The sequence below is a fragment of the Drosophila virilis genome, chromosome 4, assembly GCF_030788295.1.
Source record: "Drosophila virilis strain 15010-1051.87 chromosome 4, Dvir_AGI_RSII-ME, whole genome shotgun sequence".
NCBI lineage: Eukaryota > Metazoa > Arthropoda > Insecta > Diptera > Drosophilidae > Drosophila > Drosophila virilis.
The window spans coordinates 14,385,505-14,397,657 of NC_091546.1; the positions used below are offsets into that span (position 1 = coordinate 14,385,505).

Genomic DNA, 12,153 nt, shown 5'->3' on the forward strand with positions numbered 1-12,153 from the left:
CTGGCTCTTCCTCTTTCGCGCCGTTAAGCGTGCAAACAAAACAAACGCACACATACACACGCACACACACGCAGCAATTGCACATTGTGCTCTCTTCGCGCGCTCTCTCACTCTCACGCTCAGCAGGGTAGCCGTCTGCTGATGTTTTTGTTGTTGCTTCTTGCTTGTTTTGTATTCTACAAAATTTCTGCGTAGTACTAGCAGTATATGGTTGTTGTTATTCCTGTGCAATATATTTATTGCTGTTGTTGTTTTTTTTATTTTCTTTCTTTTTTCTATATCTTGCCAATGCAGACCAGAGTGTTCGACTCATTTCGGTTTTGCTGTGGCGTCTGGGACGGCGTCAGCCTTGATCGGTCGCGGGCTGTTGTTGACCGGTTCTAATCTGTTTATCTTTGCCGCTTGTATTTATTGGTAAACAGTTATGTAGAAATACATACATATGTATGTGTGTGTAGACAAAACGCACAAACAAGAAGAACCAGAATATCGTATATCGATAACACTCGCATCGATTGCCGCACGATTGCATTTTGTTGACTCACCCGCTCATTATTAGGAAAAAAAGCACAAAAAACATACGCAAGTAAGTAATTAACATAAAGACACGTTGCCGGTCCAATTGGCTGACGCGTTTGGCCAGGCAGCATACCAATTAAATTGTGCGCCACGAGCCGCAATAACAACGTGCGGGGGCGCTGTTGACGACAGTTCGTGAAAATTATGCTACTTAGCAGCCAATTGCGACGTAGTTTGCCATTTGCCATTTTGGCCATTGGCCATAGCCTGATCTGCGGTTGGTTGTAATGGCACCACGTGTAGCAGCCCCCCGTTAATGTGGGACAATAGCTGCCACCCACGATCGCCGCAGATTTATCAATAGCAGCAAGGTTAACATGAAAGCCACGTGCTTTAATTTATGTTCAAATCGTACAGATCTGTGGCAACGCACTTGCCCATTGGCCTCGGTCTAAAGATAGTCGGCACTAGGAAAGTTTTTCTGCGCCTTTCGCCCGGCACCTGTGCACCAATTAACCCCATTGGCAGCTACATTTATCCATATCGACATACATAAGTGTGTATGTATGTATGTGTGCCTAAGTGCTGACCCTGTTAAGTGAGTTGATTAACAGCCGCATTACAGAGCACACCCGCCCCTTTGCCGTGCCAACCGTCACGTAGCGCAACAACATAAACAGTTAGCCCTACGTGCGGGTGTAAGCCTATGCAAGATTTTCATGCTGACTCTTCCTCTCTCTCTCTCCCTTTCTCTCTCTTTCAGGCGCTTTATATGTATCTTGCTCTCCTGCTCGCTTATCAACCCCCCTTGGATTTAGGAAACCGGTTTTAGTTTCGCTTTTTGTTTGTACCTGCGCAGTAGCCGAGGCAAGAAAATGCGTCGCGGGAAAATTTTCGGCATGGCAAACAGGTAAGATCTGTGGGGCAACCCCTAGACCCCGCCGTCGCATTTAAAAAAATGTGTGTGTTTTTCGAATTTCGTTAAATTCGGCACACGGCTGACGAAATTGCACGATGCCATTGCAGCAGCAGCAGCAGCTCTTTAAGTACGAAAATCTATCTATAAGTCTATACATATATAGTATTAGCATCTAAATTAAGCTATTTGTATTCAATGTGCTGATAGTTTCTCATGAATGGGGCGTCTCTTGCGCTGCCCGGCTCCGAGAGGCGCCTAAGCAGCATGCCTAAAACAAGCTAATCAACAAGTGGCAACGGGCACAACGCACTCTACATACTCTCTCTCTCTCGCTCTTATTTTTTGCGATTAAAATTCTGTTATGTACAGCTGATATGCTGCTACTGGGATTACAATTCTGTTATGTACAGCTGATATGCTGCTACTGGGATTACAATTCTGTTATTTACAGCTGCTATGCTGTTATTAGGTTTACAATTCTGTTATTTACAGCCGATATGCTGTTATTGATTCCCTCTCTCTCGCTCTCCCTTTTAATTTATTTTTCTATCATTTCCTCTTAAATTTAGATCATTTTAACTTGGATTTTTGAGAATTCTCAGTTTCTGTATCAATTGGAGTGCACTCGAACTTATCAATTCAGATGAAATATGGCCTATTCATTCCATTCACATTTGTCATATATGTAATTTTTGCCAAATATTGATAAGCATTCTAAAGTAAACAATGCTGCCTACCTCTATTCTAGTCTGTGAGCAGATAATGATGTGAAAAAGAAAAAATGATCGTCGCCTAAGTGCGCTTTTTAATATGAATATTTTATGCATATTTCCAAAGGGATATGCGAATTTTATATGCTATAATTTTGAGACTTAATATCTTAATATAGAAATACAACTTGAGAGAATATAGAAAATTGCGTTAATCTCTTTTACATTTAGGCATAGTGCCCAGTTACAGGGTATAGAGAATAGCATATTGCCTGTCCGTCAACGTCGATGACCCAAAAACAAATATTTGTGTGTTTATGTCTAGAAACCTGAAAACAAATGTAAATATGTATTTTATTTAAGATGACGCCGGCCCAAAAAGAACAACAACAACAACAAAATTCGAATCAGTTGACTTTGTTTATTCGAATTATGAAAAACAAACCAAAATAAACCAAATAGAATATTGTAAACAAAGGACAATATTTATTAGGCCTACAAATCAGAAGCTCGTATCAAAATGAAGCCTTGAGTTACGCCCTAGAAGATACGCGCTATATCGAGGTTCAGACTGCACGGCGCGTTTTTTTTTTTATTTTTATTTTCTTGAGAAGACAATCTGCAGCACGACTAGCTCGAGGAATAGGTTCAATAGCCAAGCTGATAAGTCGAAACTGTACGAATTTCGCATTATTTCCGAAATGCGATTCCAAAATATACCAAAAAAAAAAAAAAAAAAAATTGGTGGTCCATCAATAATGCATTGCAGTAAGAGTAAAGTAAAAGAAACTATGGAAATTTTCGAAAAGGAACTTGAAACCTTCGCAACGATCAATGAACTTTTTTTGTTTCTTTCACTTTCAGAACACGCGAGTTGCATGAACTTATGGAATAGCCAGTTTTATTGCCCTCACGAGAATAAAACAATGGTTGATGACGCGACCCGCGAATAAATAGTGATTCCGGCCTCTTTATTGTTAAAAGCTTTCCTTCATTTTCAACCATCTTGGCAGCCATGAAATCCATGCTCTATTCGGCAGGTTTGTTAGCTAATTGAAAAGTTCTCTATTTGAGCAAAGAGAGACTTAAATCAAGTGATTCTCTGTTTCTGGCTGCTCATGTATATTATTTATTTATCAGTTAACAGGCCAGGTATTGTTTTTACTGCATTCATATTGAATTGTGCAACTGTTAGTCATTATTCGATCGCGTTATCTGGCCGTAGTTTCTTGAATAGAAATCAACCAGCACTTGAACACTTTACATAAGAAACTAAACTGAACGTTAACCGGCTCGTAAATTATAAATGAATTTCTTAATTACGCCGTAGTATTAAGAAAACGTATACACGACAAGAATTCAGCATCTACTACTGCAAATTAATGCCTTCCTTTAACTTTAAACTCAATTAGAAGGTCAAATTAGCTTATATTTTAAACTATAATCAAAAGAACTAAACTACATTGCTCAATACAAAAAAAAAGCAATTTTAATAATACAAGCAGCTAACATTTAAATAAGAGCAATGCGCGCGTCAATTGGCGCCATCTGGCGTTCAAAAATAAAACAACCCTGTTTGAATATCGATAAACGCAGTGTGGCACAGCATGCCTATCGAACGCACAATCGGTAATTATTTATTTTTGGCGGGAGGTGTGCACACTCGCTGTCCGGCCAGGGACTGAAGAAATTAGTTTGAAATAAATTAATTAAAACAACTATGGATCTTAACGATGCCGTGCTAACGTGCGCGGTGAACATACACTGGACGAACGCGGTGGGCATAACCGGTCGCAAGCTGGCCTACAGGACGGCAACGCTGCGTCTGGTGCGCAACGATTTGCGTGAAATTTTCGTCGAGGTGACGCCCGAAAAGCTGAAGCCGCTCAAATTCAAGCTAAAGGACATAATGGTGCACAAGAAATTCATGGCCGAGGGCAAGGCCACGTTCAACTTCAAGGCGGAGCAATGCTCGCTCTACCTGTCCAATGCACCGCCCGGCACCCTGATGCTCTTCCTGCGCACCATATTCATCAAAATGAATGGCGGCGGAGACGGCGCACTGGACGATGCGGCCTTGCAAAAGAAGCTGCGCGAACAGATGCTGGGCTCAAGGCCCAGCAGCTTTGAGGAGATCTCACCGGTGACCACGGCCGAAATGGTTTTGGCGCGCAAAAAGGCGGGCCTTATAACGCGTGCCAGCACGACCACGCCCTCGCCGCAGGCAGCCAAAAAGCGACGCTTCGAGGAGCTCAAGGGTGCTGGCGGCGAGGCTGGCCAAAGCGTGCCCGCTGCCAAAAAGCTGTATGCAGCATCGCCACTGGCCGCCACGCAAACGGAGGACTCGCTGCGTTTGAACGAGGAGCAAATGGAAGTGTTGCGCGCCTGCCTTGCCGGCAAGAATGTCTTCTTCACGGGCTCCGCCGGCACGGGCAAGAGTTTTCTGTTGCGCAAGATCATCTCGGCGCTGCCGCCGGAAGGCACCGTGGCCACGGCATCCACGGGCGTGGCCGCCTGCCTAATTGGCGGCACGACCTTGCACGCATTTGCCGGAATTGGCGGCGGCGATGCCACGGCTCAACGTTGTCTCGAGCTGGCATCGCGTCCCGTTGCCGCGCAGACTTGGCGCAAATGCAAGCGTCTAATCATAGACGAGATCTCCATGGTGGATGGCCAGTATTTTGAGGTAAGATCTCGAGCTGCAGCCACTGACAAACGAAAGCTAATCCTTGACAATTGCAGAAAATTGAGGCTGTGGCGCGTCACATACGCCGCAACGAGCGTCCATTTGGCGGCATCCAGCTGATACTCTGCGGCGACTTTCTCCAGCTGCCGCCCGTCGTCAAGGGCGAGACGGCCGTGCAGCGGTTTTGCTTTCAGTCCAGCGCCTGGGAGAGCTGCGTCCAGTGCGTCTACGAGCTGAAGCAGGTGCATCGTCAATCCGATCCGGAGTTTGTTAAAATACTCAACCATTTGCGCATTGGCCATGTCAACGAGACCATCGCGGCCAGGCTGGTGTCCACGTCAAAGCAGAAGATCGAAGGCAATGGCATTTTGGCCACGCAGCTGTGCTCGCACACGAACGATGCCAACTCCATAAACGATTCGAAGCTGGAGCATTTGAGCGGCGACAAGGTGCTGTTCCGTGCCGAGGACTCGGATGCCGGCATGAGCAAGCAGCTCGACCAGCAAGTCCAGGCTCCCGCACAGCTCTATCTGAAGATCAATGCACAGGTAATGCTGCTCAAGAATATCAATATAGCCAACGGCCTGGTCAATGGTGCACGCGGCGTTGTTGTGCGCATCGAGAAGGGTCTGCCCGTGGTGCGCTTCAAGAACAACCAGGAGCACGTGTGCCGGCACGAGAAGTGGATCATTAAGACGGCCACGGGCGGCGTGCTGACACGCCGTCAGGTGCCGCTCAAGCTAGCCTGGGCCTTCTCCATACACAAGAGTCAGGGCCTGACGCTCGACTGCGTCGAAATGTCGCTCTCCAAGGTGTTCGAGGCTGGGCAGGCTTATGTGGCGCTGTCGCGCGCCAAATCGCTGCAATCCGTGCGCATTCTGGACTTCGATGCCAAGCAGGTGTGGGCCAATCCGCAGGTGCTGCAATTCTACAAGAACTTCCGGCGCCGGCTCATCGACACCAGCCTAATACCGCTGGGGCCCAAGAACAAGGACAAAAAGCCGGCCGCCGCCGGCAGCACCAGCAGCGCCCTGGCCAAGCTCAAGAAGAGTCTCATGAACAAGCCGCTCGTCTCGATAAGCTAGTTAAATGCGATACCGCGACTGATCTTTTAGCAACAAATTCGTAGCTCGTAAGGACTGAAACAAGGCTTTACCATTTTGAGGCTGCCGCCGAGCTGCCTCAAAGTCCAAAGTCCTTGACAAATCTTAGCAACTAGACTTAAATTTGACACATCTGCAATTATTGCTGCCACAGTTTTTGGCGCCAGACCAAATCTCTCTGTCTCAAATCGTCTTAATTTTATTTACAACAAGTACGATTCGGGATGCCGAAGATTAATTAATTCTATAAGAACTGTTGATGGTAATCAGGAATATGCTCCTCGTCCTGATTTCGTATCAATATACAATATCTTCGACAAATGTCTGGGACTAGACCGCAAATAAACGCTAGCTTGTAACTTTTTTTTACAATATAATTCCCAACTTGTTTAAACATAGTCTAATAGAAAGAATGTCCTCATTCCTGGCTTAACTGAAAGAACATTATTGCTGGATGAAAACCAAGCATAGCCGTAATTTTTCTACAGTTTGTGTATATATTTATGTAAATCCACGTCACAGGCTTCGAACATTTGATGGTTTTTCGTATGCAATTTGTGGCGAAGGCTTTTTAATGGGCCACATTATCCTCGTCCTTCATGCCGCTGCCAACTGGACCGTGACGTCGCTCCCAGATGAGGCGATGCTTCTGCTTCATGTATGCGGTCTTCGCATTGGCATAGCCGCCCAAGTCGCCATCTGTCAGGGTGGAAAAATGTGATATATAAGATGGGGGCAACACTTTAAAGGAAGCTGTCTGGAGGTCGTACACTTGATGAACCAGTTCTCGGTGGCCTTTTCGTATTGCTCGAGCAGTGGCTTGCATTTGACCATATGGTCGGGCGCCTCGTACAGGGTGCAATCCTCGAAGCGCTGCCGCAAGATGTTCAAAACCTCGTTGTCCACCATGCGATCCCGCCGGAACTGCTGATCCGCCTCGAAGCGGCAGACGGCATCGTCTGTGTAGCACTGATCGATGGTCGGTACGCGACGGAAGCGCTGATGGTACCAATTGGTCTTCTGTTGATTCGGTTCGACAATCGATTCTGTGCGTTCGTTTCAACATGTAAACAAAAACAAAGCCGCTGTTAGATTTGAGGTTATGTCATTATGTAATTTGCCAAACGGCATTTAATTTGTGATGCGCTGCGAAACTTGCAGCTTTAAGTGTTGCATGCGTAGCGCATTCGTGTTAAATGCAGTTTATTTCAATAATTGGCCGCATTTCTTACCACGAAACCAGGTGATGGGTCCATCGATTGTATCCTGTACGGATTGTACAAAGCGGGCCATTGGGCTGCGCGGCTCCGGCATTTTGTAGCTTGTCTCAACTGTAAATTAGCAATTGTTTGCAATTACAAAGTATTTCTTTTGATTTACTTTGTTATTTTATGCATTCTGCATAAAATCTCAATTTTTACCCAAATTCCAATCAGCAGCTGTAAAACAACAAACAGCTGTTTGTTAAGTGTGAAGAGCACAGCTATACAGCCCAAATTATGTTTTCCACAAGGTGGCAGCTTGGCGAAATCAACGTTGCGTGCGATAACATTGTTATCGATTGCCCTGACAGCTGTAACGTCTCGTCGTTAGCTACCCTGCGTAGACACATGTGCCCGCAACATGACAGCAAGTGGCAACATTCTAAATTGCTAAGCAACATATCTCTTTAAGAGGGTCGCGCTTAAAGTTACGAAAACCTTTCGATTATCTAAGACAGTAAGTTATTTGTATACTAATTAGCATTTATGCATAAAAAAACGCTATTTGCGAAATGTTGTATTTATGTTTTTATAGCAAATATTTATTGCTGCAAACGTCGATCGCTTTGAAACGAGTTTTTGCCAATTCTAAATTCTCTCTAATATTCGACATGGCGCCAAAAGCACAGCAAAGAAAAAAAACAAAAGAAAAGAGAAGGGCCAAGTGCTGCAGAGAAACTTGGTGGTTGCTGCTGTTGCCAGAGAGACCGTTCGTCTGTTTTGTATCCGTAAGTTTAAAGAGAGAGCGCGTGTCTGAGAGCGCGCGAAAAAGATACGTTCGAGGCGCTCTTTGCAATTGCCGCTACGCAGCGAACATTTTTCAACAGTTTTGTGGCGGTCGTCAGAAAGCTCGCACGTGCGAACGCGAAACGGCAAGTTCGACATAAGCAGAACAACAATAACGACAGCAACAGCAGCAGCAACAACAACAACAAAATCAAAGAAACAAAACGAAAACACAAAACGTCGTGTATTTTGAGAGCGCGCCTGCAGAGTGCAGGCTTTTATTCGCGCGCGCGTGTGTGTGTGTGCGTGCGTTTGTTGTTCTTGTGGCAGAGGAGCTAAATAGCAAAGAGCAAAATTCCTAAATAAATATTCAATAACGAATCTGGTCGTTAAGCATGCAAAAATAAAGAAGATATCAAATAAGAAATTAAATAAAATAAAATAAAGTTTATAAATAGTGCACAAACAAGGCGGCAAACGGCAGCGGTCGCATTCACAATTGTCAGGCGGCGGCGTTTTAGCCTCTGCCGCCTGCCAGTTGCTGTCGCCGTCGACGTCGACGTCGCTGTCGCTGTCTGTGTGCGTGCGTGTGAGTGAGTGTCTGTGCGTCGTCGTGTATGTGTGTGCGGCCGGTGTGTGTTCCGTTCCAGTGTCTGTGGCTGCGTCTGTGCCCGTGTCTGTGTCTGTGTCTGCGTCTGCCGGCCTGCGTCTTCTCGTCTACGCCAGCGTCTGTATCTTTGTATCCGTCTCGGTTGCGTCGCGTCGCGTCGCGTTGTCGTGCGGTTTTTTTGCAGCGCGCCCAGATAAATGTTAAGCATACGAAGTGGAAATTAATTTATGGCAAAATTTAATAAGTGAGTGCCACAACCACAACAACAACAACAACAACATCGTCGCCTCAAAGTGCGCACAAAGTTTTAAATTTAGCACAAAAAAGCAAAATAGATAAATAAGACAAAATTGTGCACGTCGCCTGCAGCAGCAGCAGCAGCGCAGCAGCAGCAACGTCAGTGTTGACGCTGGCAGAGCGCAACACGCGCGCCTTCAAAACACACACACACAAACACACATACACATACATATATGCTACAAAAAAAGCTCGCAGCGCAGCAAGCGCTACGCAGCGCCGTCGGCAAATGCAGCGCCTAAAATAATCAAATAAGATGAAAAATGCGCGCAAAAAAAAAACAAATTATCGAAAAAAGTGCCAAAATTGTTAACAAATATCAATAAATAAATGCAATAAATAAATTGAGCGAACGACAATGTGAAAGCCGCAGACAGTTTCAGCAGTAAACCGAACAAATAGCAACAAGCTTCAAGAAAGAATCAGCGTAAGAGAACAGGGAGAGGGAGAGGGAGAGGCAGAAGGAGTAGTAGCAGCAACAACAATCGGGCGCGTGTTATCGATAACTGAGCGATATCATGACCGAATACGTGACGCCGATGATCAGCAGCGTGCTGAAAAAATACCAAACGAGCGCCACAAAAAGCTTACAGGGCCCCGCCGTGGCGCTCATCAAAAAGGAACTGTCCAGTTCGCCGGAACCGCACGAACCGCTGCATGAACCGAGCGGCATCGTTGGCAACGCTGCCATCGGTGAGCGTGCACAGTTATATGCGGCACCGCTGCCACTGCCGCCGGAATTGTCGCAACCGATCCTAACACAGCCGGACACGGACTGCGGCGAGCTGTACGAGACGCGGCTGGAGGGCAAGACCATCGGCTGTTTTTCGCTGGGCGGCGAGATGCGACTGTGCCTGCCGCAATTTCTGAACAATGTGCTCAACGATTTTACGCTGGATCAGATCAATGGCATATTCGAGGATCTGGGCATTTCGTGTTCGCAGTGCACGCCCGATCAGCTGGTCGAGTTCAAGGCAGCCAAAATTCTGCCCTCCGATGTGAAGGGCAGCGGCCTAATAACGCGCACCGACGCCGAACGCCTCTGCGCCGCCCTGCTGCATCGCTCCGATCGGAACAGCTATGTGCCCGTCGAGAGTCTGGGCAAGGGCGCGCTCAGCTTTCAGGTGTATCACAAGTGCTTTGGCAAATGCGAGGGCATCTGTACGCCGGACATGTACTCGTACCAGAAGCCGACATGCATCCAGTGCTTGGAGTGCAATTGCTGGTTCTCGCCCCAGAAATTTGTGGGACATGTTCATCGCAAGGTGGAGAATCGCACCTGTCATTGGGGCTTCGATTCACGCAATTGGCATGATTATCTGCACGTGGCGCTCGACGTGGAGAATCGCGAGAAATATCAACGCATTTTGGATCAGCTCAAGGAGGTCGAACTGAAGGAGATGCACAAGGCGCAGTGCGAACTGGATCACAAGAAACGAAAGGTGAGCGAACGCTAGTTCTTTTTTCAATTGGTGGTTCGATAAATTGGAACTAGTTCAATTTGACTGAGTTCTAGCTCTGTTTAAGCTTTCCGTATTCTTCGTTGAGTCATGTTTGACAAAATTTAGATGGTTCTTCCTTCAAGTAGTTCACGAAGAGTGGTTTGATAAATTGGAACTAGTTCAATTTGACTGAGATCTAGCTCTGTTTAAGCTTTTTTGATAAATTTGAACTAGTTCATTTCGACTGAATATCTGCTTGAGCTTTTCCTATTCTTCGTTGAGTCGTAATTTGACGATTTGAAAGATGAAAGATAAAGTATTCGAAAAGCAGACAATTTTTAAGTTGAAAAAAACTTAAAGCTTCTGCTATTAATATTATTTTATTTTTCTTAAAGGGAAATAAATTATGAAGACACTAAAATTCTAATAAAAATGAATATTTTGTTATTCATAATTTCTGGTTTCTAAAATAAAAACAAACTTCAATTTTTTTGAGCAGCTTTTCACTTATTTTGATTTAAAGCTTGCTCTTGATTTACGAACATTTTTTCACATGTACAGTTTTGCTTCTTTTTTTCTTCAATTATTTGTTAGATTAATGTGAATGCATGTTTATGTATTTTTTTGTTAAAAGTAGTTTTAATTTCTTTAAAATGCGTAAGCTACGCTTCTTAAGCACACGCACACGCACACGCACATGCATTACATGCACTATTTTTCATTTTTTTCGCTTTTTGGCTAGTACCGTTAAAGCATTTGCTGCGTTTCAAAAGCAGGTTGGCTGTCCCGCTGTTCCCTCTTCCACCGATTATGTGCTTTGGCCCTCAATTCCGCTGGCTTCCAATCAGAATTGAAAAGCGCCGTCGCTTGCTTTACACCTTCGGCTACTGCAGCGCCCACTAGCGGCGACTGAGGCGGCGCCATATTTGGTTGTCGCTGCTGTTGTTGTTGTTGCTGCTGCTCTTCTTGTTGTTGTTCTTTTATTCTCATTCACATTTCGCATTCGCATTCAATTCGATCTTCTTTAACGACATTTCGTCGCTTGCGCGCCCGTTAAAAGCTCATCAAAATACAAAAGGCTAGTCAAGCGCTGAGAGTGACAGAGACAGCATTCGCCTTCGCTGCGGAGCGACACTCATAAAAATGCGCAGCATTTAAAATTATGCAAATATTATAAATTTTGTGTGTTTTATTATTTTTTTTTTCTTCTTTTGAAATGTATTCTTATATTTAAATGCCAGTGCAATTTTCTGTCTCTCTCTCTCTCTCTCTCTCTCTGTAGCATGCTGCACCCCCCCCCCCCCCCCCCAAAAAAAAATTGCCGTTGATCCGGCCACGTTCGTTTTTTTGTTGTTGTTGTTGTTGTGTTTATTTATTTAAACTACTTAATTTTATGCTTAAACAGCGCACTCGATTTTTTTGTTGGTTCTGTTTTTTTTTTGTTGATTACAATAAATACCAGAGTGTTTTTTTGTTGGTTTGGCCCAAAGCTTTTTTTGTTGCGCGCAGCCAGCGCGTCTGCTGTGGCCGTGGCCGAGGCGACACTCTGCAGCGGCCAACGACGACGACGACGACGACGACGGCGACGCCGACGACAAGTTGTCTCTGCTGCTGACGTCTGTTTACTGGCAAACAGCAAGAACAATGACGAACGTTGATTATTTTTAGTATTGCGACGACAATTGAGATGCCAATTTGTGAACCACATTCATTAGCTAAATCGATCAAAAGCTACGTAGAGAGAGAAACGGAGAGAGCGCAACACTGAGAGCAGCAGCAAAGTACAACTCCATGCGCTGCTCTCTCATTAGCTAATTGCTGCACTGAGTTCGATAACATAATTATCGCTATCGATACCTGTTAACAGCACTCGATTTGT

At 45.2% G+C, this 12,153-nt stretch overlaps 3 protein-coding genes across 3 annotated transcripts in view; 2 read left to right on the top strand and 1 right to left on the bottom strand.

Annotated features, from left to right (window-relative positions):
• Positions 1-109: 109 nt before the first annotated feature.
• Pif1 (Pif1 DNA helicase) lies at positions 110-6,314 on the top strand. Its single transcript, XM_002051839.4, has 4 exons — positions 110-586; positions 1,283-1,429; positions 3,013-4,834; positions 4,891-6,314. Exons 3-4 carry the CDS (start codon positions 3,869-3,871, stop codon positions 5,917-5,919), a joined length of 1,995 nt encoding a protein of 664 aa, XP_002051875.1. The 5' UTR covers positions 110-586; positions 1,283-1,429; positions 3,013-3,868; the 3' UTR covers positions 5,920-6,314.
• Positions 6,315-6,411: 97 nt separating this feature from the next.
• Positions 6,412-7,490, bottom strand: ND-PDSW (NADH dehydrogenase (ubiquinone) PDSW subunit). Its single transcript, XM_015172791.3, has 4 exons — positions 7,359-7,490; positions 7,170-7,268; positions 6,708-6,983; positions 6,412-6,636 (listed from the first exon to the last, which is right to left on the bottom strand). Exons 2-4 carry the CDS (start codon positions 7,249-7,251, stop codon positions 6,509-6,511), a joined length of 486 nt encoding a protein of 161 aa, XP_015028277.1. The 5' UTR covers positions 7,252-7,268; positions 7,359-7,490; the 3' UTR covers positions 6,412-6,508.
• A 281-nt stretch (positions 7,491-7,771) lies between these two features.
• The window catches only part of Snoo (Sno oncogene), a 107,343-nt gene continuing 102,961 nt past the window's right edge, over positions 7,772-12,153 (top strand). The window contains exon 1 of the mRNA XM_002051833.4: positions 7,772-10,274. Coding sequence (XP_002051869.2) covers positions 9,351-10,274 — 924 coding nt within the window. The 5' untranslated portion in view covers positions 7,772-9,350. The remainder of the gene's footprint in view (positions 10,275-12,153) is intronic.

Bases quoted from the DNA above. Each gene is read 5' to 3' on its own strand.
- Pif1 (XM_002051839.4), top strand. From the start codon at position 3,869: ATGGATCTTAACGATGCCGTGCTAACGTGCGCGGTGAACATACACTGG. The intron at 4,835-4,890 runs GTAAGATCTCGA...TGACAATTGCAG, and splicing joins TGGATGGCCAGTATTTTGAG to AAAATTGAGGCTGTGGCGCG.
- ND-PDSW (XM_015172791.3), bottom strand. From the start codon at position 7,251: ATGCCGGAGCCGCGCAGCCCAATGGCCCGCTTTGTACAATCCGTACAG. The intron at 6,984-7,169 runs GTAAGAAATGCG...ACGAACGCACAG, and splicing joins ACCCATCACCTGGTTTCGTG to AATCGATTGTCGAACCGAAT. The intron at 6,637-6,707 runs GTACGACCTCCA...CCACCCTGACAG, and splicing joins CGAGAACTGGTTCATCAAGT to ATGGCGACTTGGGCGGCTAT.